Genomic DNA, 27,577 nt, shown 5'->3' with positions numbered 1-27,577 from the left:
CTCCGTGAGATCAGGAACCCCATGGTGTCACGTGCCACACGGTGTTTAGAACGCCGTCAAACACCAAACATCGACAGCTCTCTGATGAAAATTAAAGCTGCGGCCTCTCCAAACGTTCGTGTCGGGTATCCGCACTGCTGGTCGTGCTAAAGTTCCCGTGTTGACCCAGCAACAGTAGGAATCTTGGTTCCAGTTTGATATTTTATCACCGTGGGTTTTTTTGTCACAAATATTTACATTGATCTTTTGTTGTAAATCCGAGGCGGGGAACCTTTTTTCTGCCAATGGCCATTTTTATATTGATACAAAATTATCAACTTAAAAATTTGCCTGTTATATTTGGTCAAACATTTAATTAACTCGCCCCTAATGCGATGGCTGGAACTGCTTATCTTTGACGAGGCGTGTGATGATGTTGGCTGGTATTGATGATGTTGCTACTCGCAACTGCTTTTCCAGGTTTGCTCCTAGATGTATTTAATTTACGAGTCCCGCCTGCGGTTGCCTTGGCAGGGCCACACCAAATGAGTTCACGGGCCGGACGTTCCCCACCCTGTTGTAGATCTTTTTATTTAACCATTTACAAGTTTTTCACTCCGACGGTTGAGCGTTGTGACAACAATCGACGTTTCCACCAAACACCCCGAGTGTACCCCCCCACCACCACACAGCTGGACACGCGGAGTCCGGAGCAGCCGATTGGCCGAGGCCGCTCACCCCACGGGCTCACCTGGGCCCCGCCCACCGCCCCCGCAGGTGAGCGAGGGGGGGGGGGCGAGGGGGGGCTGGAGCCGACCAATGGCGCGCGCCCCTCGCGCCTATAAAGGGCGGAGCCCGGCAGCAGCGCTCACAGTCTCTGGAGCTCACACAGGACGCGGTTCTTGCTTCAACAGTGCTTGAACAGAACTCACCCCCTGTGTCTTCTCACTTAACTCTCAAACGTGACCAACCACCACACCAACTACAACATGACGTCCCAGATCCGTCAGAACTTCAGCCAGGAGGTGGAGGCAGCCATCAACCGCCAGGTCAACCAGGAGCTCTACGCATCCTACGTCTACCTGTCCCTGGTGAGCTCACCCCTCCGACTCGCGCCTCGTCCCGCGCACTCCCCTCTCGCCGTGTCACCTCTGCGCTGAGCGAGGCGACTGCTCGCGGTGTCCTCCACGCGCGGGGATGTCCACGACTCTGTTGGGTCTCCCGCGGTGAACTCCACGGTCCTCGCACCCGGAGCCATCCGCCTGCTCCTCTCCCCGCGCTCTCTCCGGGGGAGTCGCCTCTCGTCGCCTCTCCTCTGAGCGCTCCTCCTCAACCCCGAACCCTTCGCGCCTCCTCCCCCCCCACCCCTTCGCCAACCCGCATTGACCAGCGTGGTGAAGTATGGTCAAGCAAACCCCTACAACCGACACTGCGTGGGGAGTGGATTGACGAAGGCCCGCGACATTTTGTTGTTGTCTCCGTGTTGTTGTTGTTGTCTCCGTGTTGTTGTTGTTGTCTCCGTGTTGTTGTTGTTGTCTCCGTGTTGTTGTTGTTGTCTCCGTGTTGTTGTCTTTGTTGTTGTTGTTGTCTCCGTGTTGTTGTCTCCGTGTTGTTGTCTTTGTTGTTGTCTTTGTTGTTGTCTGCGTGTTGTTGTTGTCTCCGTGTTGTTGTTGTCTTTGTTGTTGTTGTTGTCTCCGTGAGAACGAGTTCACTTGGCCCATTCCAGCCAGTAGAGGCCGCTGCGACCACAAATGGTAAAAGTATCGCCGCTACGTAACACGATTGTTGTTGCTGGGTAGCAGAGGTGGGACAAAGTCATTGTTATGCAAGTCACAAGTAAGTCTCAAGTCTTTGCTCTCGAGTCCCGAGTCAAGTCGAGTCAAAGATGAGGCAAGTCCAAGTCGAGTCTGAAGTCATCAAAATCATGACTCGAGTCTGACTCGAGTCCAAGTCGCATGACTCGAGTCCACACCTCTGCTGGGTAGTGTTGTTTTCTAATTGCTTCTGCCTCAAAGGTAGAGAGACTGGTTATTATTATTCCCCACAAACTTTGCTTTTGTGACCAGGACTTTATGTGAACGAAAGACACAAATGCGCACCTCGTTCTCATCGAAAATCGATACATTTCCCAAAAAATCACAAAACATCGTCACGTGACGCGGGGAGCGGCCGCCGAGTTTATTATTTATTTAGTGCCTCGTGACGGGCGGGAGCGGTGGCGCAGTGGTTGGCGCGCTGCCCCGTGAACCTGGCCACGTGAGTTTGAGTCCCGGCCACGGCTGCTACCGTCGGTGGCGAGTGACGAGTTGAACGTCGCTCGCAACAAGCCGCGTGGAGCCTGGCGGACAGCCACGCGCGCACCTCGACGCATCGACGCAATCGTCGCATCGCGCGCAGCCGCTGCGTGGATTGTTGCGTTGTGAGACGCGATGGATGGTGGCGACTGAGTCCTTCATCCAGCAGTGGGTAGAGCAGTGCCGCGAGTGTGCTTCTGGCCTCACCGTCGCCGCTGTGTGTGCGATCCGCAGGCGAGCTACTTCGACCGCGATGACGTGGCCCTGAAGCACTTCCACAAGTTCTTCAAGGATCTGTCGCACGAGGAGCGCGAACACGCCGAGAAGCTGCTCGAGTACCAGAACAAGCGCGGCGGGCGCGCTGTGCTCCAGGACATCAAGGTACGGGGGGTGGACTGGGGGGGGGGTGGGCTGTGGGGGGGGGGTGGATTGGGGGGGGTGGACTGGGTGGGGTGGACTGGGTGGGAGTGGATTGGGGGGGGGGTGGATTGGGGGGGGTGGACTGGGGGGGGGGTGGACTGTGGGGGGGGTGGATTGGGGGGGGGGGTGGACTGGGTGGGGTGGACTGGGTGGGGTGGACTGGGTGGGGTGGACTGGGTGGGGTGGACTGGGTGGGGTGGACTGGGTGGGGTGGACTGGGTGGGGTGGACTGGGTGGGGTGGACTGGGTGGGGTGGACTGGGTGGGGTGGACTGGGTGGGGTGGACTGGGTGGGGTGGACTGGGTGGGGTGGACTGGGTGGGGTGGACTGGGTGGGGTGGACTGGGTGGGGTGGACTGGGTGGGGTGGACTGGGTGGGGTGGACTGTGGGGGGGGGGTGGATTGGGGGGGGTGGACTGGGGTGGGGTGGACTGGGGTGGGGTGGACTGTGGGGGGGGGTGGATTGGGGGGGTGGACTAGGTGGGGTGGACTGGGGGGGGGGGTGGATTGGGGATGGCGAGGTCGGAGCCTTGGAGGGGCGATCCGCGGTGTGCCAGTAGCGTCACCGTCTCTGTTCGTCTCCGCCCCGGGGGACTCTTGTGTCGCGTGGGTGGATCGTCCAGGGGCTGTGAATCCGTCCGATTCTCGTCGTCTCCTCTCGTTCGCTGTATTAAGTTTCCCGTGACTGTCCGTCCGTGTGGGAGCAGAAGCCGGAGCGTGACGAGTGGGGCAGTGGCCTGGAGGCCATGCAGTTCGCCCTGCAGCTGGAGAAGACCGTGAACCAGGCCCTGCTGGATCTCCACGCTCTGGCCAGCGAGAAGAAAGACCCGCAGGTTCGTACGGTCGGTGGCTCGGGTCCCAAGCACCCTGCAGTCACTCTCAGAACCCGCGGCTCTCACGCCACGAAGCTGTCCCCCCGCTCGGTCCCACGGCCACGCTGTCCCAAGTCCGTGGCTGTCGCCGCAAAGTCGCCGGTCACTTTGAGCGACCACTGCACCCCATGAAACGTCTTCCTGACCAATGAAGCCGTGGCTGATGTTGCTGTTGTTGTGTCCACAGCTGTGCGACTTCCTGGAGAGCAAGTTCCTGGAGGAGCAGGTGGAGTCCATCAAGCAGCTTGGGGACCACGTCACCAACCTGAAGCGCCTGGGCGTGCCGCAGTCTGGCATGGGAGAGTACCTCTTCGACAAGATGACCCTGAGCAGCTAAACGGCGTCCTCCCATCGACACGAAGTCGCGCACGCCAGCTGCTCCTTATAATCCGTAGTTTCTTCCTCGCTGGCGAAGTGTGCAGGGTCCTTTTAAAGTTCGGTTCTCTCCACGGTTGATGTACTCCTTTGGTGGGGGAGGTTGTGGATAACATCTTGATGCTGTCATTGTCTTTGCATGAACAAGTGGAACCTCGTAGTGAGAATAAAAATTCTGAGCATTCAAATTGTGCCGAGCGTTTTTCGTGGTCTGCAACTCGTCCCCGGTTTGCGTTGGGGCTTCACAAACACCTTGAGGTGGCTTTGACGGAGCACAAAACTAAACATTCTGCTGAAATAGTGGATATGCATTCAGACAGCCGCTTATCATGAGACGGTGCTCAAGTGTCGTGAGTTTGTCTGTCGGGTCACCAATGACTGCACAAAAACCCACCAAATTACATTTGATCCTGCACTTAATGCGAACATTTCAGTCCTGAGGATTAAAAGCATCGGTTTGTCAACTGATAAACATTACTCTGGCAGAGTGGGTGTGAAAGTGCTTTCTCTAATTTGTGGACCAGAGATCACTTGAGGATTCTCAACACTCTCGTCCCTTGCCGAGCGATGTGCTTGTACGTGGCAGTACAGCAAGGTCGCAGGACTGGGATTTGTGTTGTCTCAGTTGAGTTGAATTTCTCCCTTGCACAATACCAGAATTGGGTCAAACAATTCAAAAACATGACCTTCCTAAAAAAAACTCAATATGAATAATGTATCCCTGTAAATTCACAACAACAAAAGCCATTTCACTTTTTGGAGACATTTATTTTTTTGCATCCATAAACTTTCAAATATTGCATTATGCAAGTGAAGGCAGCTTATTAATACAGTTAATGACCTTTTCCCATAGGCCACAAAACAGTGCATTGCAGCAATAAGCAAGAGCACTCAACGCAAGTGTCAAACGACTTTCGTAAGGAATTGAACTCCCTCGACAACATTGTCGAAGCGGAACACGACGGACAAGTGCTTAAACCACTGTGTGTTCAACCGTTCCACGTTAAACATTGCGCGCGTGTTCATGGAAGTGACCAGCAGCCCCTTAATTCACAGGAACCTTGAGAAACTGGCCATTCTGTCACAATCAGCGCGTGCTCAAGTGAGACACAACCAGGCTTCAAAAGAGGAAGCAAGGGGGGGGGGGGGTGCAAACTAAAATGCTACACGTGTCCCCAGCTAAGAGTGAATATATAACGGCATACGATTGGCAAATGGCCCTAAAACGGATGGAGTGGCATTTAAAACTACTCGCAGGGTATCCATCAGTTAAAGAATAAGAACATTTAGAACTTTAATTGGGTATCGAGGTTAGAAGCACAGGACCACAGGGTGTTGGATGATCATCCACAGAAAGTATTCAGCACAATTTGTTTGACCAAATCTGGAGAAAATTGTGGCAATTTAGTTTTTGTACCGCTATGTTATCCGAGACCTGTTCCACCAACATTGAGCTGGCACCTCCTTCAAGAGAAAAACTCCAAATTCAGTCACTCTCCAAGAAGGCATTTAAGACGAATATTAAAGATGAACGATCACCGCCACCACACCATCACTTCTTCCTGCCAGATCTCACAGCTGCAGCGGTGGAACAGGGCTCGCGAGCCACTGAATTACACGGCAAATACAGAGGGCATTCACAGCAACAATGTGCCATCCACGAACCCAGTGAATGCACTCTGTGTACGTGTCGGTGCAAGTAATGCTCCACACTCGGCCGTTGCATAGTTCGAAATGTGGAATTGAAGTTCGTGGATCTGCCTGTGGCACACTGCAGAGCTGCCCAAACACTGCCCGGGACGGGCCACATTCGATTGTTACGAAGCAGTCGTGACGACAGTGCTCGTCACAGAGATCCCGAAGGGCCGAACATGACTTTTAGATACCTTTGGTCGGATCACACGGTCGTTGATTGTAATAATAGTTGATCAAGCTAGGACTGTAATCATTGGCTTGTGTCCTCAGAACTGATTGAAAGACAACAATTAAAACCAGTGTTGCCAGGTAGAAAATATTACTCCCCCCTGCCCAGCACCCGATTGGTTCGGCTGAGATCAAAAACGCAGTAATGGCAATCATTTACTGTCCGTTTCGAAGTGGCAGGCCCCGCGTGGCTGTGTGGAGTGTACAGGGACTCCTTTACTTACGAACAATCGATGTACAAACATAAATCTGGAACCGAACTCGTTCGTAAGTAGAGGAGTCTCTGTAGTCCGGGCAGGAGGTTCCTCACCCTGCTCTAGACAGACCGGCCCCCATTGTTCGCTTGAGTCGGGAGACGCTTTGACTCAACTATCGCAGAACGTGTCCACGCAAAAAAACACAACGCTCAGCGTACCGAAGCAAACCTGCCGTCTCTTCACCAGGTGAACAAAACATTAAGTACCGTTTTCACTTGGGGCAACCGGCTCCCAACCGTTGGACAAGAGATTCGCGAGCTTTTGTTTGGTGAAAGTATTCCATGAGATGCAATGTAATCACTTGTTTGAAAGTTGAACAATTGAAACGTTTCAAACTAACCTGTGCAACTCTTAACCTTAAGTGCTTCAGGCCCGGGATTCCTAAAACACCATTCATAACTTTCCACTAGTTTGCATTTCAATAATTACCAATCTCAATCCGCTTAAATGCACCCGATGATTTTAAACAACTGGAACCTGCACTGTGGTGGGTTAGAGAGTTGTGGCTTTAAAAACTCAGCTGTAGTTGTAACATTTAAATGACCCTACCAGTTGAAACCAATTTGGCAATTCAACACTCACCACGGATTCACCCATTATACACGCACACTCAAAGCATGACCAGGAGCTACGCTTATTCTACTGCTGGAATGACAACCCTCCGTTCATACAAGATGGCCCACAACTCTCTCTCCACTGGAGCTCCATCTCCTCCTCTTTGGTTGGACCTTTGTAATTGTTACCTGTCAGCTGCCATCCCGTCAGTTATTTTGATAATGAATTGTCATGAACCTGTGTTTACACGAGGGCAGCAATGTTCTGCCAACTGGCGGCCCATGGGCCAGGTAGGGGCCCACAAAGATGTCGTGGAGTGGCCCACCAAGAGATTTGGTTCACAGAGACGCAACGTGGTGAGGCGACAGCACACAAAGAGACGGATATGAGAGGGCTGTGGACAAGAGAGACCATCTCGTGAGAGGAACCCAAGATAACGACGAGAGCCCTCCAGAAGCACAGATTCGGAGTCACATTTACTGCCATTGTTATGACACCACGGTCACGTGATGTCATGACATCACATGGCCCACCAGCTTAAGATCATTTTACGTGACTTGCTATGAAACAGAGTTCAAGAACGATGCATCAGTTCATATCAGACTTAAAACTGCGACATCAAACCTGACGTAAGCTGGACTGAACCCAATCCCGACCGGGTCGTGTTCCCGTGATCCCCATGAATGCCTTGACAGGGCCTTGCCTCTTGGACTTTGGCCAGTTGGGAATTCAGTTCCTCTCCACTTACTACGAACTCCAGTTCCAAATCAGAGCTTGCACCCCTCGTGGTCTTCACATTAGCCACTTGTTCTCAAAATGCTCCTCGGAGTCAACGGCGCAATAATCCTCAGGTCTCACCACTGCACTTGTTTTTACTATATCTGGCGGAGTGGCGATGCCGTTAAGAGCACACAAACCGCAATCGGAAGGTTGTGCATTTAAATCCCGGCCTGGGCTGGACCCAGCTCATCATCTCCCTGGGGTAGGTAAAACAGCAGTGGTCACCTCATTGGCATTGTCTGGCCTCCCGCCATAGGAATGTGGAATGCCCAACACTGGCTCAGGTGTGCCAACGGAGATGAGCACTGCTCCAAAATATTTTGTTACAGGTCGACACTTATTTTGTTCGTTACGTATCTTTATGTTACATGCAGTAATTGTGACCTTATGGGAGTTTTTATTTTACTCTGATCAAGGTGTTTGTTCTCTTGGAGTACAACTTATATACCAAACTGCTCACAAACATACAGCATGAAGATTACCAACCAAGAGCATTGTATTCTTTGAATACTTGCAATGAGCAATGCTAACTGCAAATCCTCCAACTGCAATCTTTCAAGAGACTAGTATTGCTATTTCAGTTACAGCAAAGTGAATATTATAACAAAAACACCATTTACAATACGGTACGTAAAAAAACGCATTGCCTCCAACCCGAATTGCTTCCTGTTAAATGTTTACAAAGCAACGTGCAAGTATCAGACCTCAAACAGCAAAAGACCAGACTACAAGCTACATCTCCCGCGCAAAACAAAACGAACGAGCTAATCCACGCATCCATTTGCCAGCCTGATCCGAGTAGCGTTTTCAACAACTGGCACGAAGATAATTCTACTTTCATAAATAATCGCTTGACTTTAAACAAGCTGAACACGGGACAAGGGGGCCGTGGGCGACCCGGAGAGGTCAGAAGTGCGGAGCCGTCACGGCCGAGGGCCTGGGTTCAAACGCGGGTGCCCAGCCGCTGCCTGTGAATGCACCGAGGCGGTTCTCAAGCGGGGCGAGTTGATCGTCTCCGTCGGTCACCAGCGGACTGCACAATGAAGTAATCATCGGACAATTTGGTTCCGCACTTCATCTGGCTAAATATATTGCTTTTACTGTCATAAATGCGCCAAAGGTAACAGAGGGTGGGTGGGAAAACAGTGCACCCCAGAGTGGATGATGGGTCACTTGACGAGGTTTTGTGAGATTTCAGAAACAATTCAGCCCGCAGATCGTTTAACAACACGAAACTCAAAGTAGCGATTCGTGTTGTTTTAGAAAATAAACAATTCCTCTCCGCCACGCCGCCGTCGCTCCACACGACAATAAAAGTGTTCCTTGCACAAACCATCAGCCGCGTGGCCGTCTGGGAGTGCGCAATGTCAGCAGCACCATTTCAAGGCAAGCAAACTCTGGACCAGTTTCGATTTCAAATTTGATTTGAACCAAGCAAGCCTGACCCTGCCGATGAGAGCCGGATCATGTTCAATGTGGAGAGACGGTTTACGTGAAGGAGACGTATCGTGTGCCTATTTATGTTGTTTTGTGACGCAGGGTGATGGAAGCACTGCTTTGTGCAAGTTGAAACGGATCCATCGTGTCAAGAGTGCGATTGCGGCTATCACCATTCGGATAAAACTGTGAAGCACAACATATGAATACATGACCCGTCCCTGTGAAATGTTTCACTACAACTCGGCACCATTTTTATTTGCCATTGGACGCACATTCCAAGCAGAACTCTTCTGAACAAGAGCATTGAAGCGCTCTTCAGGCGTATTATTATCGTTAATAAGAGCACTGTGACCTCTTTAACCTTGGTCTTTATGGGAGGTTGATATCTGAATAAGAGTTTTTTTAGCAAACTGTTGAATTCTGATCGGAACTGAAGAGCAACGTTCTATTCTCTATAACAGGAACTTCCTACGGACGGCAGATATACTTACAGAGGCAGGGAATGGAGATGTCAGACTTCTCCAATTCAATGTCTCTCTCTCGTCTGTCCTTTTATAAAGTTCTCCAGTGGAAGAAACGAAGTGTGTTCACTCCGTTACATCTCATAAGAGGTCCCGTTCATTCCCTATGGGGGGGGGTTTGGCATTTGTCCTGTCAAGTGCTAATGCCAAGTTGTGATGGGTCTTTGGGCTACCATCAAAGGCTGGGCTGAGGACACTGAAGTGTCTGCGTGTACGTGAAAGAAGGAACACGTGTGCTCTTAAATAAACGACTTCCCTCCCCGCACTTTCATCACTGAAGGATTGTCAATGTAAATGCTCGTCACGAGCCGAATAATAAACCTGGCGCACTGTGACGCACTTTGGTGATTATAAAATAAAGGCAAATAAAGTGTCAGGGTTACAGCACTGCAACAAATGGTCGGAGTCCGCACATCCACGACTTATTACCGCACCTCTTCTGGAGATCTCAGTTACCGTTGACAACGCTGCGACAAATACACAAACCTCTTCATAGAATTTTTACAGTTAAACAAAAGGTTACGTTTCAGCCACTTTTAATTACAGTATATTACTTTGTTGAATATCGATACTAAATATATTTTGTGCACATTTAGTTACAGCAACATAGTATGACCGTTTTTATCTCCATTAGAATTTAGGAAGGCTTTTTCTGATATCTTTTGTAGCGCGTAACTATATGTGCGGTGTAAACAATCGCAGAAGTTATTTACGTTTCATGTCAATAATCTTACAACGGATAAGTTTAAGTGCAGAGGTTAACATCAGCTGGGTGTCTGTCTGCCTGGGTCGCCGTAAAATAATGTCCCGCTGTGACTTCTACCACACCACATCCCGCTATAATTGCTAACACACCACAGCCCGCTATGACCAGACACGAGCAGTCACATTCATACTCCAGCCTACGGCGACCCGGAAGAGATCCAATGAGGAATGAAGCAGCTTTGGGGTTATGTGGGAAGTAACCTTTTCTTTTCCGTTGTCTTAGACCAGCATAGATGCCCCGCGACCGATCGTTTGGGAGGTTTGGCCTTTGCTGCTCGCTTTGCTCTGCGATTTATTCCCCCAGCGCGCTGTTTAGGAAGTCGCCGGTGTTCTGTTCTGAAGACAACGACTTGAACACCTGAATTTTCTGCGAACATTGACACACACACATCACGTACGGTGCATTAGCTTTCACGATCATATATATTTCTGTAACATAAATCCAATCATGCACTATACTAAAAGTCGAAGTTCCCTCTGCTTAGGTCACACAGAGTCTCTAAACTTGCACATGTGCGCGAGCACTTTTTAGTTTTTGCAAGTTTTACAGCAGTGTACGCTCTTGGATGAGAAATCAATGAGAATGACCAAAGCAGAGTTAATGCACCCGATCTCACCGCATCCCACAAGCCAAGCAAGTTCGAGCCTTGTTAGCGCACTTGAATGGGGGATATTTCCTGGCTTTCCAGGCATTGTAGGCGTGGGGCAGTGAAGCGGCCATAGGCTGGCAGTGCCAAGGGTCAGCCCTCCCACGTGTGCCGGGTCTCTCCAGGTACCGTGGTTTCCTTCCAAATGCCACAAATCAAAATGGAATCGGGCAAACTTTGACCCTTCTGAAAAAGGGCCTCGAGATTCAGGAAGACTTTCTTAGGTTGGATAATTGGCATTTTTTCATTTTATTAATCTACCATTTACGCCAAACTAATTTTGTCCCGTCGACAGCCCTGCGTGCGTGCGAGCGAGCGACTGCATACAAACACCCAAGCAGACCACAAAGCGCTCACCTGTTTCTTGAGCGCTTGCAGGGATTCGTAGTCGATGCGCGCCAGCTTCTGACGCACCCAGCGCGGTTTGTCGGGAATGACGAAGGTGAGCATGAACTTCAATGCGAGGAGCGCGTGCTGAGGAACACAAGAGTCCAAGCCACCGCGCTCACAACCACCGCTACCGCCATTCACCGTCGGGGCACGGAGAGTGCAGCAGCGGCCGGGAGCCACCTTAGCGAGGCCCCAACAGGGGCCTTGAGAACAACGACCGCCCAAAAGCCATCTCCCCGGTGTTGATGCTCGCGCACGCACACCTGCACCCGGTACTACTCGCCGAATACATTCACCGACCCAGGGAAGGCCTGTGATAAGTTTCAGAATTTATTCGCACGCTCAGGAATTTTAACTCGTGGTTGCCAGGATCGCAGCGAGCCGACTCGTAAGTATGCCGTTGCCTTCACGCACGCGACTTCACACGCGCTGAGAAGCACAAATACTTCCAACTCTCGATTATCCAGGGCAATTGGGGGGTCGAGGTAGCCCGGATTAAACAGGGATAATGCAAAACAAGTAAATGAGTTTATAAAAAAGCACACATTTCGTACTTGCGTTCGTAGAATGGGGGTGAAGAGACATCGAATGTGCGTTGTGTATTTTATTTTAAGCAATCGATTCACTTGTCGATACGGTCACCTAGTCCCTGTGCCCACATCACCGGCACTCGTGAAAGGCGCGAATGAGCACAGTTAACCAGCAATCCAGACAATCGGCCCACAGATGGTCTCCGGATAACCGCATTACAGATCACAGGGTGGGGATGCTGGGGCCCAGGGGGAGGGAGGGAGGGGGGCTTCTTGGATTTCGACGGGCGTCTCACCTCGGCGGCGACGATGACGAGCACGTAGTTGAGCGTGACGCCGCCTTCCTGGTCGAAGAATGTTCGCACCTGCTCGGACATGGCGATGAGCGCGCAGTTCGTCATCACCGCCATCAGCCCCATCACCTCGAAGGCCAGCTGGGGGAGCGGCGGGGCAGGAAACGCACAGTTGGGTGGGGAGGAGGAGGCGGCGTCGGCAGGGCGACTGTCTAAGTTGGAATGAAAAGTCCATAGCCTGACGGAAGTGGCGGCTGGCCTTGATGAAACGGTGTCGATTCCCGACACGTTCCTCCTCAACCCCCAAGCAACACGGTCCATCGGTGTTCTAAGGCTTTGATCCCCACCCAGAAGATCTCTCGTCTCGGTCCCCACGCCCCCCCGGCCACAGCACACGTCGCCCCTCCACCACGACTCGACATCGCGCTCTCAACAAGCCACGCCTCTCGCTGTGGAACACGTGCAACTCACTGGGAGCTAGGTGCGGCGACTGTGGGTTTTCTGGACGTAAATCTTTTTTTTTATTAACAGACAAGATGATTTCAAACACAGCTTTAAGCCGATGCTATGAAACGTGGTCATTTTTTTGCAAGAAAAGCGTGCACGTTATTGTATGTCAGACCAAAACATTCGAGAGCCCGTTTCAGACAGCTGAGGCGAGCACTGTTCAGCGAGCAACTAGAAAGGTTAACACAGAACACGGGGAAGCGTGGGTGGTGGTGTGGCCATAACCACTCCCGGCCACCTTACTCTAGGGCATGGATGTATGTTGAACTGCTTTCGCACCTTACGTAGCCAACCGTGTTAATCGGAAGTGCGGGGCAAGGACAATAAACTAAACACAAAAAGCTGTTCTCAAGAAATTAGTTTACTACCCAGTGCTGACGTTCACACACCACAGCAGGTACTCATTTAAGGGCGAGTAGACCTAGGGGAGGGCCTACCAATGCACTTACGTACGCACGTACGTACGTACGTACGCACACACACACACGCACATACACATACGCACACACACACATACGCACAACAACTGCCATTCGCCACAAACTGGCGTTAACATCACCACGGCCCTCGTGCCAGGCTATGTGCACGTTAAGGCCACGCGAAGTGTTAAATGCCCGCTGGCAGATAGTCACGGGACAGACCCAGGTGCCATGGATTGACCGAGATGACTGTCCGATGCACCACACGCAGGCGCACGCACACACACGCACGTACCTGCCAGACCCCGATGTTGGCGGCGGGCAGGGAGAAGGGCCGCTTGAGCACGCAGCACAGCTTGAGCGCATCGGAGCGCACCTCCGTGACGTTGTTCAGCACGGCAAGCACGGCGGCGAGCGGGTACGCGCACGAGAAGAGGCTCACGTAGCCAAATTGCAGGAAAAGCTCCAGGTAGTCGTCGAACGTGCCCTGCGAGGGGCGGGACGCAGGTGGGCGCGGGAGGGGAGACGCGGTACGGACGCCAATGCTGCTGCCGTTGCGGTCGCGCGATAATTCTGCTATTCCACCAGGGAGCGCTGTGGCTACAGCGTTCGAGTCCCAATCGGGAAGGCTGCCAGTTTGAAGACTTTGCGTGTTTCGAACTTGATCACAAAGCTAAGGGCGCAGGGCCTGCAATTGTGTGCTCGTGCCACTGCTGGCGGAAGGACCTCCCCGTTAGCAGGAGTTCTAGATCCTCCGTCTCGAGGTGCACGCGCTGGCCAGGTGTCTGCCGAAGGTGGGTTCTTACACTTCACCACACCGCACGTGACCCGCGACCGACGAGCCGTGGCGTCAACATCTACACCGCTGGGTGAACAGAGGCGCAGCGGCGGTGAGGGGTGGGGGGGAGAATTAAGAATCTTGCACCGTTGTTTTTAAGCGCCGTGGCAGGAGATCAAACCCAGCCGGCGACCGCCGCACGGCATGCCCGGCGTGCGGACCGTAGCCCCGCGGCGGGAGCAGCCCTGGTGAACAGAAGTAGCGCCAGTCCGGTCACAACCGCTTTGTGGCACGCCAGCAGCGGTCGTCTCTCAAGAGCGATTGTTTCTGTGAGCTGTGGCCGTGGAGCTGCACACGTGGTGGTGGTGGTGGTCTGGCTGTTTGTCGTTGACGTGATCGCTGTGGGTAGGTTTGCCACGACGTGCCGATAGGACGGTACAACGGTGACTCTATCGCCTTTTCTTTGCTAAATATCGTCATTTTGTGATTACTGGGGCTCATTTTAATTGTCTTCGTTATTTTATTTCCTGACAAAATATTGAATAAGCAACTAAATAATTATTTAATCTGTAAATTAAACAGCCATTATCCATCAAATTAATGCTTTGTTAAAATGCTTTCCACAGTAAGAAAAATTTATGTTTGCTATCATAATTTGCTCAGTTAGTCGATTTGCTAAATAACTGTCTTTTTTTATCGTAAAAACGAGTGGCAGGTTCACACCGAGTGGCCTGCATCTGCCAGCAATCTTCATCCATCCTGGAGGTACAGCAACGCACAAAACCAAAACAATTCGGAAGCCCAATCACAGATAACGCGATAACCGTCATCGCTAGAAAGTCCGTATCGTATCGCATCGTGGAGGTAGCAACGCGCCGGTGAGCGTAGTTGGGGCTGCGGCGTCGTACCAAGTACGTGCCCATCTCCCCTTCGATGTGGATCTGCTGGCGCAGGGGCGAGTCCTTGTGATCGGACGGCGCTTTCTCCGAGCTCGACCATCCCATCTGCTGGTTCCGGCGCTTGCGGAGCCAGTAGGGCAGTATGGACTCCACCAACTGGTTCAGGATCTGCGATGTGATGAGTAGCGCTGCGAGGCTCTGTGTAGGGGAAGTGGGTTGGGCGGCAGAGTTGAAAGATCTTAACACACTTTTACAAAACCTCGTTACAGGGCTAACAGGCGTGGTGTTCACGTACCGTGTTGTCGCTACAACGCGGTTCTTCCATCTAGGAACACTTTTCTAAGCTGTCGATGACGAACTACTTTCCTGAGCTGCGCGGTGCGAGTATTCTGGGTGTACGCGCGGAACGATACCTTGCGCGGTGGAGTACCCTCATCTCAGTTCTTTATCCCGTCCTGGGACGACTGACCACAGGCTGATGTGATCACGCGAATGTGATCAAAATTTGCATTGTTTGTATTTATTTATGCCCGGTAATGCATTTACAGATATTCCTCGCTTAACGTGTTTTCGTTTCACTCGCACTTCTGTATCTGCGCGGCGCGTTACAGATGTGCAACTTCGACTTTGTACTGATAGTTATAGGTGTTTTTAAAAAGTGCACAATATATATTGTGAGCATGAAATTCAAACCTGTCTTAGGAGCTTCATGTCTTGCATGTAGAAGGCGATGTAGAAGAGAGACGCGAAGCAGTTGGTGAAGTTGAACTGCCAAGGGGAAGAGTAAAAACCCAGAGCGTGGTGAGGCCTTGGCGATCGTCAATGTGAGAAATGAGGCCACTTTTCTTGAGGATCAGTGGCGTTAAACTTAGTTCCAGGAATTCAAAGCGGGGTGTGGGGGGGGCTCAGGCCACGCTTGTGGGACAATTAAACATTCGGTGGTTCATCTTCTTGGTTCTTTCGGTAAAGTCACGTAGAATGGAAATAAAAAAATAAAAATAAAACAGCTGTTCTCCACCCGAGGACGGCTGCTTGCATTGTGGCCGAAACGTCGTGAGAATTATTTTATTATGTTTTATTTTTATTATTTTATTATTTCCCTTCTACGTGACTTTACCGAAAGAACCAAGAAGATGAATCCCTGCAGTCACGAAAGCTTTAAATCGAAATTCAGTGGTTCATCAACTCCAAATCGGTGGCACTAAGCGAGTGTTGGAAATTCCACATTCGAATGACAGGACAAGTCCTTCTGAAGGTAACCACAGTGTAGATGTGAAGCTTTCGTGACTGCAAGGATTCATACTCTTTGGATTTTTCAGTAAAGTCACGTCGGTAAAAAATAAAATAAATGAAAACAACTAAATTAAATCACGACGTTTCGGCCTACTGCATCAGCAGCAGGCCACGCTTTCCCACCTGATGACGGACGCTTGTGTTGCGCCCGAAACGTCGCGATTTAATTGAGTTGTTTTCATTTATTTAATTTAATTGTTTTACCTACGTGACTTTACCGAAAAAAAAACCAAAGAGTATGAGCCACAGTGTACTTTCCACATTGAGAGGCCAGGCAGGTAGAGCGAGTGATCCAAATGTAAAATAAATGTTCCTCTACCTCTCCAGCCTCTCTATGTGCTACGAAGGAACGGCCATCCCCAACACGTCCCCCCTCTGAGTATATTCTCTCTTTTCAAGGCCAACTTGTTGAGTTTATTTATTTGTGCTCGAGTACCACCAATGCAGCATCAAGAAATAGTTGTATTTTGACGGAGGGCCAATGCCCACAACATCAGCTTGCTAAATATTTGTTTTGTTACCATGGGTGTCCCATGGAGAGACTGCGACCTGCCACATGAATCTGGAATTGATGGCACATTTCAGACACCATGCCTTGATACTGACGCCGGCGTTGTGTTTAGATATGTGTTCTTGGCAGGAAGCGTGCGTGTTTTTTTTTTACTCAAAGGCACCGTGTAAGGAATGATACTCACAACCAACACTTTAAGGATGAGGTGGTTCTGATGCGTGGACTCCAGCCGATGATTTTCTGAGCCAAACAAAAAACACAAAACCAATGCAAACCACTCCCATACTAAACCAGTGGCACAGCGCATCACCACATTATTGTCGGGCAATCGTGTAAATGATTACACATGACTGTTAATTATTGATCAACAATACATTATATCAACAAATTCAGAATTAGGTGTTTTTCTTCCCGATTATATTCCAATTCTGTTATCGGGATCATGTCACGAGAAGGGAGACGTTTCCATTTGGAACTCGTTGCGGTGAGCACTGCCACGCATTGTGTCAGACAATGGTTCTCACCAAATAACCTCAGGGCACTACTCCCGATAACATCACAGCATTACTCCCAATGTCCTCTCAAAAATCTTCAGACTGTAGAGTCGGATTATTCCAAGATAAGGGACCGGGACAATCGGCGACAGCTCGGGACGGCTTTTCATCCAGCAGTGGATAGCTCGCATCCGTCGATGAAGACGATGACAACGGTGGCGATGCCGGCGAGACAGACGACGATGTATTACGAGTAACGGCCCGTGCCGCCCCCTCAGCCACTGACCCCACTCGGTGAGCAGCTCCGCCAGGTACCGGTAGGCGCGGTTCATGGCCTCGATGACAACGGCGTAGATGACGCTGGGCACGTACGGCACCAGCACGGCCAGCGGCCCCCCCTCGTCCGCATCGCCGTCGCCGCTGTGCCGCCACGCCAGCACCCACGCCTCCATCCAGAAGTAGACGTCCATGGCGAGGTAGGAGAGGTAGAGGCAGGCGCACACGAAGGGCACCGACACGGCGTACACGCGCAGCGAGCGGCGCCAGCTCGGGTACGTGGGCTCCCTGCGGCCCGTCACCGGGTTCGTGCCCAGCTCCCCGTGGAAACCCGGACGCGGCTCCTGCCATCGTGGGGGGGGGGGGGGGGAGGGAGGGAGGGAGGGAGGGAGGGAGGGAGGGAGGGAGGGAGGGAGGGAGGGGCACAGGTGTTTCTGTCCACAAGCATAGGGCAAGAGATGGCAAAATGTGTGACCGAGAGGACCCGTAGCTTGGCATGGAGTACCAAGCCGGCAGATTTCATGGTTCCCCTAACCCCACCCAACCGACGCAACGTATAAGAACATGGAACAATGTGGCTCGCATCTGTAACCCAATAAAATTTAGATTTACGTCGTGCCTAAATGTGACCCCATCTCAAGACACTGTACAGAATCAACAGTGGGTGCATTTAGCTTCTATACAGATATAGAGTCCGTCATGTAGGTCTCTGCGCGAGTCTATGGGAGTCGAAGGGTCCCTATGTGTGAAAGGCACAGATGTGAATGACCAAAGAGGCTGATCGGGTGGGGTGGGGGGGGGAGAGGCTGGCCTGGTCGCACCTCGAAGTCGTGCCTCATGAGCAGCGTGCCCCAGCAGAAGGAGAGCTCCGCGCTGTGCCTCTTCCACAGCTCCAGCACCACGGTGGCCCACGCCAGGTTCAGTCCCGCGAACAACACGTACTTGTCAAAGTCCTCCCAGGCAAACAGGTAGTAGGGCAGGCCCATCAGTGCCATGGGCACCAGCGCCCACGTGAAGAAGCCCAGGAAGCCAAAGTAGAGCGCAATCTCCTCCCCAAAGTAGCGTCGGATCGCCTCTGTAGACGGTGAACGAGGGTCGAGGACATCGCAGGGCAGAGAGAGCAGTCCGCAACCCCGAACCTCCTTCCGTTCCTCCCATAAAGCTCACCTCTTCTACATTGCCCCATTTCTTCCGCTGCTATTCCGCTCACGCACGCTGGTTGCCCGTCCCAGCACTAACCAGGCCCAATTCCGCTTACATTCTGAGAGCATATTTCGAGTGATTTGGTGAGAGGCATAATGTAATGCGTATATAATGATCCGTATTGTTTTGGACCGGCTACGGGAAACCTACACGCTAATTGTATGCGTGTAAAGTAATTGAGAACTCTGACGGCGCAGGTGACAGCTCGTAGGCATTAGATAGAGGCGGCACTCACCCAAAGGCTGGTAGGATGGCCTCGCCTGCTGGTACCACAGCGCCGACAGCTTCTTCAGCTCCTCCGTGTCGTGCAGTGGGTAGATCTGCACCAGCAGCCGTTTGGACTGGAATCGGCGGACTGATCCACGTGCAGAAGACACAATTTGAGGGGTGGGGTCAGGGCGGGGTGGCCGGAGGGAGACAGGGTGGTGACACGATAACAACGTTAGAGGGAGAGAGTCAATACATTTTGCCTGCGTTCTGCAGAGCTTATAAACACATACACTTTTCATCAATACTATTTTTTAGATGCAGCGATGGTTTGAGCACGGGCCAATTCAATAGTTGCGCATAAGGGGGATCAGAACTTTGAGTTGGTGCCGAGGTACAATATTGAGGTCCTGGTTAATGGGTAGGTGGTTGATGGGTAGGTGGTTGATGGGTAGGTGGTTGTTACTGGCAAGAAAACTCCCCTGCAGCTTGCAGGTCTCTGCAGATATTTGGTGGCAGAATTCCACTTTGTGGATGAGCTTAAATAATGCGACCTGGGTGATGTCACTTGGACGCGCTACGGCAGCACATCCAGACGAACTCTAAACGTTTTGGAGCAAGTTGCAACTAATTTTGAAATAATTAATGTATTCGTGCTGCCCGTCTGTCTATCCATCTGTCCCTAATCGGGGCATACGATGGATGACCCAATATTTCGGGGCTCACCTGATTGAAAACTGGCCAAATGTATGAAAGGGTGGCCAAAACTTGGATGAAACAAACCAGAAGCAAAGAGGGCAATTTCAAATATGCAAACTGACGTTGCCATCACAGGTACCCATCGCTACCACAGCAACGTGTTGCACCCCGAGAGCTGTCCGTCGGCTCCCATACCGCTTCACCTAACACTTACACGTCGTGGAGAGCGTGACGTAAGCCAAGCGTATGCATGGTTTTTTTCTCCCTTGTTTCTCATGAACGAGGAAGCTCCACACCCAAGACGTGCAGCCCAGGATGTCAATAGAGACTTGGCGCGTATTTTTTCAAAAGACAGCCGAGTTTCACTCTCTAAAATAATAAGTCTCGAGTCCGTGCGAATTCCCCCCCAAGTTGCTTATTACGACGGTGACTTACACACGGACTTTCCCGGGTAGAGCTTGATGTCGGAGTATCCCGGGATGCTGATCTCCTCCTTGGCGCGCAGGTTGTTGAGCGCATGCTTGACGATGTACTGCTGCTCAGCCATCGTCAGGAACGCGACGTTATCATCTGTAACGGCGCGCGCGCACACGCGCACGGATACACCGCGGGACACTCATCGTATGCGATGATGGCAGTACAGCAAGCAGGTGGTTTGTTTCTGGCAAATATATTCGTTGAATAAGGGCTTGGCGGATAAAACAGAGATTAAGCCGCACTGTGGCTTCATCTGTGGTGTTGGCCACCCACCCCCTCGTGTGCCGTTTCGGCCTTCATACGTGCTCGCGAATAGCACTTGCCCCAACAGTCTGTTAAGGCTCTACTTAGTCTTTGGTGTACCCATTTGGGATGTAATGAAGCACTCTCCGCACACACAAGTGGTTGATGACCTGTGTGTGTGTGTGGACCTGAGTGTCATTTCTTATCCCACAGTAAACGAGTTTAATGTTTCCAAAATTATACCTTCGGTAGTGCTGTTTGTTCCTGCCCGCTTGACATTCCAGGCCTTTGGATTTGCGCTCGGCAACAGCGATATGTGGCAACAACAAAACACACTCGCACATAGAGATGCTCGTCTACCGGAGTATCCTTCGAAGGTGTGCCGTGAGAGGTAGGTGAAGGCCCTCATGGAGCCATCCTGACAGCGCCGCACAAAGCCGGCCTCCTCCGCCCCAATCAGCAATCGCTTCCACGTGGCTCCCACCACGAGGGTGCGGCTCTCGCTGTCCGCTTCACCGCCCACCCGCAGTGGCTGAGCCTCCAGGTAGGCACCTACAGGCATGGCACGGGGCGTAAGCGATCCGATATTCTTCACAGAACCCGGAGGTTGCGGACCGTCAATGTACGTATGTTGAACTTCTTTCGCACCGTCCATACCCAGCAAACGGCGAGTCGCTACCGAACATTCCACAGCCACGTCAGTGGCTCTAATGTTAAGATGACCGGAAGTTAAAATAAGGCTACCGTGGCGACCGTGCAACCGACTGTGCCTCACCGCCGTCGAGGTCGTTGTCCCGCAAGCGCGAGAGCAGCCAGTCGCGCGTCACCAGCTGGAGATGCCGGGACAGCTCGATGACGACCAGCGGCTGGAAGCCCAGATGCTGCTCCTCCTCCTCCTGCGGGGCCGGCGCTACCGCCCCGGCCTCCTCCGCCTCCTCCTCCTCCACCAGACGATCCAACCGACGCATCCTCTCTGTTCGCGTGCACCGCGCCCACGTGCCCTGTCCGTCAGGTGGACGCTGTCAGAGCTTGACGACCTAACCACCGCACAGGAGCACAGATAGGAAATAAGTTCCACCACTGTTGCTTCTTTTAAGGCGATTGTTGAACTCTTTTTCCACACACTTGCTTGAGCATATTTATTCATGTTACATTATAAAAAAATGCACATATTTGTACACTGGGCAAACCATGACATTGTGATGTTTGCAATATTTAGGTAACGTGCAATATAATAAAATGTATCAGATTACACAATGGATGACAGATTCATAAGCATGCCGGAGCATCATGTGATAAATGCACTTGTGAAAGAGACACGACATGGAGTTCTGACTTCATACACAACTCAAACAGGTCCGATCCATATTCGTTTTTTGCGTTAGGCCACACTGTAGTTTCATTCCAAATGTTTTTGTGAATAACCCTTCAACCACCCAACATTTACCAATAAATATCTTTGTCAATGAAATATCTTTGTAAATGAGGCAATCTTGCTGTTGGGTCATGGACTGAATAGTGTCAATAATTTTAGCACAAACCTATCACATGACTGAAAGCAAAAACTAATATGGATCATGGTACTGGCTACGGTAAAACCCACGTTTTAAGACAAACACATATTTAAGCGAACTAACCGAAAAAACCTGTATTATGGATATTGGTAGTGAAAGCATGCGTGTAAACTGAAATGCAGTTTACTGTGATACTCAAAAAAATGTTCACAGCATTTAAGTAACAGACTATTATCTTCCACATGCCTCATCTGATATGCACATTTACTGTAAGAAATGTTTAATGAAATATTAAGGCTTGTCAAAGTAGCAACCTCCATCAACACGGGTACAATAGTTTCAGTACAGAGCTGTGTGCTGCTCATGAACGTCTCTTCGCTTGGCCGCGTGTAAAAAGCAAACTAGAAATAGCGCCAAATGAAATGGATCTGGCAGCACCGCCCGAAGGTAAAAATAATCAGGGAACTGGTTCTCTGTAAGCGCGGTGCCAACAAAATGAGCATGCGGTGGCACGTGTCATTTTATAGGCCAGCCACAAAACATGTACGACTTGTACTGTGCCGTGCTTACAACCTCATCCTCGGAGCAATGCGGCAAAGTGCAGCACAAGAGGATCGCCTGTGTCGGCGCCGTTTTGGAAGACTGTTCGTGACACATTAACCAACATGATTTGGCGAGCATCAGATGTTGCCGTATCGGTGGCAACGACAACGTACTGGGAAATAGCTCTGGGTTGCCGGTCGCAAGGTCACCGGTTCAAATCGCAGTCTGCGTTCACACGGCACGCAGCATCCCTGCTGGATCGGTTAAACACGCACCGTCTAGCGGCGTAGCTACAGTGTGCTGGCGCTGCGACTGCACTGGTGCCCGCTTTCTGCAAGGCCCTAGGCACCGGGCCTTGAAAAAAGGAGGGGGGTAAATTTGACAGGTGCCTCGTTTAATTCCTTCCACCTCACGACGTATGCCACCAGTACCATCTCGTGGAGTCTGCACAGGTTTGTGGGAAGCCACAAGCGGGTGTCTTGTGGGGGAGACCTATAGCTGGTTGCGTAAAAGACTTTAAGTGACTTTCAAATGATACCGGTTGAAATGACAAACTTCAGGGGAAATACCTGCAAGGTCTTAATAATATTCCCAGTATGACAAGGTTCTGGAACAGCCATTTATGAAGCGAGATTAGATTCTCGGTATGTCCGTAAACGCACATCACAAGTTTGGAGGAAAGTTTGATGTCACTGCTTGTATTTGAAAGGAAAGAACCAAATAATATTTGAAAGGACATCCTTACGTGACCAAATCGCCCAGAAGGCGCCAGATGTCGTCAGATAATTATATTCTGCTGTATGCCTCGACCAGGTGATGAGGGAAACAGACAACCTTAGAGCCAGACTCCTTCAAGACTATTATGTGCAACAGTATTCGAGATCCTGAACAAAATACAAGGGAAGTTTTTTTTTTATTCAAGACGTGTGCACGTTCTATTTGCAGACACAAGGGCGTGGTATAAATTGCCTGGAATGAGTCACAAAAAAACCTCAAGACGTTCGTCAAATGCACTGCCTAAAAATGGAAAATGATGGGATCGATAACATTTCAGTCGATGACCCTTCGTCACAGCACGGGTGCTATGAGGGGTCATAGCCCAAATTAAAATGATCCTTCTAGATTGCACGTGCGTTATGATAAAGGGCGATTGGCTTAAATATCGACTTTTATATATTTTTTCCTTTTAAGGCCACAGTTGTTGATAAATGTGTTCAGTCGTGATCACCTCGAATTGTTTACTTTTATTTAAATACTCTATAGTAAAAGTGTAGTGACATCGCTGGATGTCACCATGCTGTGGGTGCAGTTCCGGCCCTAGAGGGGCACGGCGTTCGGTGTAGCGACATCACCGGATATCACCGTGTCGTGGGCATAGTACCGGACCGAGAGGGGCACGGTGTGCGCTGATTAATAGCGCTGGATGGCACCACGCCTTAAGTGCAGTGCCGACCCTTCAGGACAGGGTGTGTGGGTGCCGACGGAAGGATGGGGTTGTGCGAGGCCATGGCACTCTGGTTGACCCGGGAGTACACGTGATCGGTTAAGTTGACAGAGGGGCCCCAAGAGGGGGCTAGGGGGGTCACGTGATTGGGACCCAGATCCTTCCTGAGGATTCTGGAAGGTGGACGTGGCCAAGGGCGGAGTCGGCCACGCCACAGAAAATATAAGCAGGGTCCCGAGAGGGACCGGGGTGGTTGTTGTTCATCCTGGAAGAAACTCTTCATCTACGATCTCCGTTCAATGAGTCTCCAACACGTGGACCCGGGCCGAAGTCGTTGGTCCTGGTCCGTAGTAGCAGTTACGTAGTGACTAGTGTAATTAGCCGGGTGGTCACCACCCAGTTAACTACACCAGTCACGTAGTAACTAGTAACTAGTGTAGTTAGCCGGGTGGTCACCACCTTAGGTTGTTATTCTGTTAAGGGGAAGTTACCCCGTGTGTTGGAATTGAATAAATGTGTTGCCTCCAAAGTCTACGCCTGCGACTCAGTTGAACCCATTACAAAAGTGATTGTAAAGTGGTGTAACACCTGATAGGACTTTTGTAGAAGGACGAACGAAGATATGCCCAAGTTTTGTGTCCTGTACTCCTACATCTCAGACCATTATTTTCCATTTCTCTATTCGCACTCTTCAACTGTTCTTCCGTTTCCTTCGATTCCACCATTCCTCGTCCCAATCCTCCAGCAGGGGTTTCTCTTGATGGCCACCTCGAAGGCCGCACCCCCCCTCCACGACTGGATGCGGCATCTACAACTGTATTGCCAATTCCGTTTAGGTCAGTGGTGATATTCCCGTCATTCCACATTCATTGACATTGTGTTCAAAGGACGGTAATCAGGTCTTTTCCTGAAATGCCTTCATTACTTGCCCCTTCTTTCATTGCGAGTGCCATTGGCCTCCTGGGAAGGTACATCGGGCCACCTGCGGGTGTTGGGCACCCCCTAGACTGACCGGCAGCTCATCCACATGCACCAGATGCCACCCTTCCCGGCGAATGGGGCCCACCTGGACCCCCAGGCTGAGGACAATCGTAGGGTCTACCGTCCTGGGTCAGGATGGACCTGTAGTGTGGAGGACAGGGGCGTTGACATCCCTGTATAGTGTACAAAGTACAACGTACACCATCCCAATATTTTGTACAAAAAAAATCGCCCGAAGATGCTGGATGTCATTTCCAGCAAAACGTTGTAGTCAAATTCTAAATGTTGTGGATTCACTCTTCAAACACACCAGTGAGCTGAAGAAGTAACTAATTGGCGTTTTGTTAACGTGACACATTTTTTACTGATTGGCCGTGTCGGGTGGTGGAGGGTTGCGACACATTTATAACTAAAGCGATCTAACCCAAAAACCTTAATTATGAATAATACTGGTCGCGAAACCCTACGTGTTAAACATGATATAACGCTGTAGGTTGATGCATTAGCCACAGAGAGGGCTGAAATAACTAAGAAAATTGCCACCTGCAAACTCACGACTCGCAAAAAAATGAGTCACTTTGTGAGAAAAAAACCCGAGTCTGCTTAGAGAGAAGTGCTTCAACCATGAACTTCCCTGTTGAGTTAAGGAAACGAAAGCATCGAATCAAATAGGTGCAGCAGGCAGGGACATTTAAATTCTACAGGTACAGCCACAAGCCAAATACGTAGTCTGATTGCGAAATGTGGTCGATGGTAGTAGACACGCCATTTATATTTCTGGCATATATGGTCGGTGGCTTCTACATTTTCTGTCGATTCCTCTGATCTTTCTTAACATTTTGTAGTTGTTCTTCAAGTTAGTTTTCGCACTTTTTTTTAAACAGCAAAACTATTCAGTTATTCCATGATTGAGATACTTCATTTGTGTGTAAACAATTTCGTAAATAGGTTAATTTGACTCTGAACTGGTCCCAACTCTATGATGATGTCCAGGTTTCCCATAAAGTCCAGTAGTTTCCCCTTTTTAATACTGCAATGGGCAGTTTGCTTCAAGTGTGAAACCTCCTTTTGCATCAAACGAATGCTTTAAATTCTGGGATGTAACATATTGCCCGAGATGTGCATGCAAACCCATCCACGAATTGTAAGATGCGAGCATTATCATGAGTTATGGTTCAATCTCTCTTGCCAGGGGCTAACATTTGTGCACAATCATCATCCTGAGTTTTTCTGCCTTCATGTTCCCATTCATTTCCAAGCCGTGTTCAGTCAGCTCCACGTTGATCTATATTTGTCTTAAATTTCAGCAGGAAGGGCTTCATGAGCTGCTTGGCTCGATCTCATGGGCGTCTTGCGAGGGTGCGGATGATTTATCCGCATTCAATACTGCACTGTAATTGGTAAGGCGCGTGTCGTTTTATATCTCTCCCATTCCTCAACATGTCTTTTGTGATTTCTGACAATTCATTCCCCGTGTAATTTCTAACCCTTCTCCCAACTATCAATTCAATTTCAATTAGTAAGCTTAGTTATTCCATTATTCTTCCTGGCGATATGCAATCATTACTTTCGCCCTCCTTGGCATTTGCTATCTGTTGCTTATAATCTCAAATCGGCTGCTTTTTCTGTGTTTGATGTCCACGAGACCACCTCGATTTGCCTGCAAATTAAAGGCGCGTCTGCCGGGCCCCGCAGACGCGTGCTTGTGTTCAGGGTTGCCGTCATCCTCCACTCGTCAACGCAGCCGCAGCAACATCGCCGAAGACCGTGTTGATAAAGGAGTGCTGATAAAGGAGTGTTGATAAAGGAGTGTTGATAAAGGAGTGTTGATAAAGGAGTGTTGATAAAGGAGTGCTGATAAAGGAGTGTTGATAAAGGAGTGCTGATAAAGGAGTGTTGATAAAGGAGTGTTGATAAAGGAGTGTTGATAAAGGAGTGTTGATAAAAGAGTGTTGATAAAGGAGTGCTGATAAAGGAGTGTTGATAAAGGAGTGTTGATAAAGGAGTGTTGATAAAGGAGTGTTGATAAAGGAGTGTTGATAAAGGAGTGCTGATAAAGGAGTGCTGATAAAGGAGTGTTGATAAAGGAGTGTTGATAAAGGAGTGCTGATAAAGGAGTGCTGATAAAGGTTGCCGCAAAAACGACGTAACACGTCTGCGGTCCCGTCAGATAAGGTTGACAGAATAAACATTGCCATGAGCGGCATATCAAGGACTCAAAACAAATAAAATAGCTGACGTGAGTGCATGCAACGGAAGCTATCTTTGTGCAATTTGTCACTTCTAATGCAACAAAATCGAACACAATCATTGAGGCCCATCACGAGGGTGGGAGCATCGTCGGGCACAGGCGCCGCCCCGGGACTCGGAGCGCTCAACCCGGCCGGGCCACTAGCAGAGGGTCGGCGAAACTCGCAGGCCTCGTGGGAAAGTTAAAATATACATCTGTGATTTATTTATTTTGTTAAAGAGGCATGCAAATAAGGGTCCGCTTCGAAATCTCTGGGCAACGTTCATCGTGGCCGTATTTACCTTTGACGATCAGTTCCGCTGTGCGGGCGGATGGTCGCGGAACGGAGTCGGCTCACGTGGAAGGCCGCAGCCTCCTCCTCCTCCTGCCGTGAACGCCCACGGAAGTGCTCACGCCGGGGGGGCGGTGCCACGCCAGAGGGTTTACCTCTAAAACCAGTCGTTAACCTGGGGTGGCGGTGCCACGCCAGAGGGTTTCCCTCTGAATCCAGAAGTTAGCTTGGGGAGGTGGTGCCACGCCAGAGGGGTTCCCTCTAAAACCAGTCGTTAACCTGGGGTGGCGGTGCCACGCCAGAGGGTTTCCCTCTGAATCCAGAAGTTAGCTTGGGGAGGTGGTGCCACGCCAGAGGGGTTCCCTCTAAAACCAGTCGTTAACCTGGGGTGGCGGTGCCACGTCAGAGGGGTTTCCTCTAAAACCAGTCGTTAACCTGGGGAGGTTGTGCCACGCCAGAGGGGTTCCCTCTAAATCCAGAAGTGAGCTTGGGGAGTTGGTGCCACGCCAGAGGGTTTCCCTCTAAAT

General features: G+C 50.5%; 2 protein-coding genes across 3 annotated transcripts; one reads left to right on the top strand and one right to left on the bottom strand.

The window, feature by feature from the left end:
• Positions 1-598: 598 nt before the first annotated feature.
• Positions 599-4,127, top strand: LOC144735093 (ferritin heavy chain B-like). Its single transcript, XM_078617500.1, has 4 exons — positions 599-1,070; positions 2,508-2,654; positions 3,400-3,525; positions 3,752-4,127. The coding sequence occupies exons 1-4, from the start codon at positions 969-971 to the stop codon at positions 3,899-3,901; spliced, it is 525 nt and encodes a 174-aa protein (XP_078473626.1). The 5' UTR covers positions 599-968; the 3' UTR covers positions 3,902-4,127.
• Positions 4,128-4,686: 559 nt separating this feature from the next.
• ANO10 (anoctamin 10) lies at positions 4,687-27,179 on the bottom strand. 2 transcript variants are annotated; one of them, XM_078617497.1, is made up of 14 exons: positions 27,061-27,179; positions 20,822-21,083; positions 20,407-20,598; positions 19,762-19,896; positions 18,656-18,775; positions 18,039-18,292; positions 17,228-17,561; positions 16,632-16,687; positions 15,337-15,411; positions 14,653-14,841; positions 13,262-13,453; positions 12,044-12,181; positions 11,185-11,301; positions 4,687-10,547 (listed from the first exon to the last, which is right to left on the bottom strand). In XM_078617497.1, the coding sequence occupies exons 2-14, from the start codon at positions 21,012-21,014 to the stop codon at positions 10,473-10,475; spliced, it is 2,070 nt and encodes a 689-aa protein (XP_078473623.1). In that variant the 5' UTR covers positions 21,015-21,083; positions 27,061-27,179; the 3' UTR covers positions 4,687-10,472. The 2 variants fall into 2 exon arrangements, with proteins under 2 accessions (XP_078473623.1, XP_078473624.1); XM_078617498.1 differs by having other exon boundaries at positions 20,822-21,047; positions 27,061-27,172.
• Between the last annotated feature and the right edge of the window lie 398 nt (positions 27,180-27,577).

Source organism: Lampetra planeri, chromosome 54 (genome assembly GCF_965212315.1).
Source record: "Lampetra planeri chromosome 54, kcLamPlan1.2.h2, whole genome shotgun sequence".
Lineage (NCBI taxonomy): Eukaryota > Metazoa > Chordata > Hyperoartia > Petromyzontiformes > Petromyzontidae > Lampetra > Lampetra planeri.
This window is presented reverse-complemented; position numbering and strand designations above follow the sequence as displayed.

Bases quoted from the DNA above. Each gene is read 5' to 3' on its own strand.
- LOC144735093 (XM_078617500.1), top strand. From the start codon at position 969: ATGACGTCCCAGATCCGTCAGAACTTCAGCCAGGAGGTGGAGGCAGCC. The intron at 1,071-2,507 runs GTGAGCTCACCC...TGCGATCCGCAG, and splicing joins CCTACGTCTACCTGTCCCTG to GCGAGCTACTTCGACCGCGA. The intron at 3,526-3,751 runs GTTCGTACGGTC...TTGTGTCCACAG, and splicing joins GCGAGAAGAAAGACCCGCAG to CTGTGCGACTTCCTGGAGAG.
- ANO10 (XM_078617497.1), bottom strand. From the start codon at position 21,014: ATGCGTCGGTTGGATCGTCTGGTGGAGGAGGAGGAGGCGGAGGAGGCC. The intron at 17,562-18,038 runs GTGCGACCAGGC...CCACGATGGCAG, and splicing joins TCATGAGGCACGACTTCGAG to GAGCCGCGTCCGGGTTTCCA. The intron at 10,548-11,184 runs GTGAGCGCTTTG...CAATGTTCGCAG, and splicing joins TGCAAGCGCTCAAGAAACAG to AAAATTCAGGTGTTCAAGTC.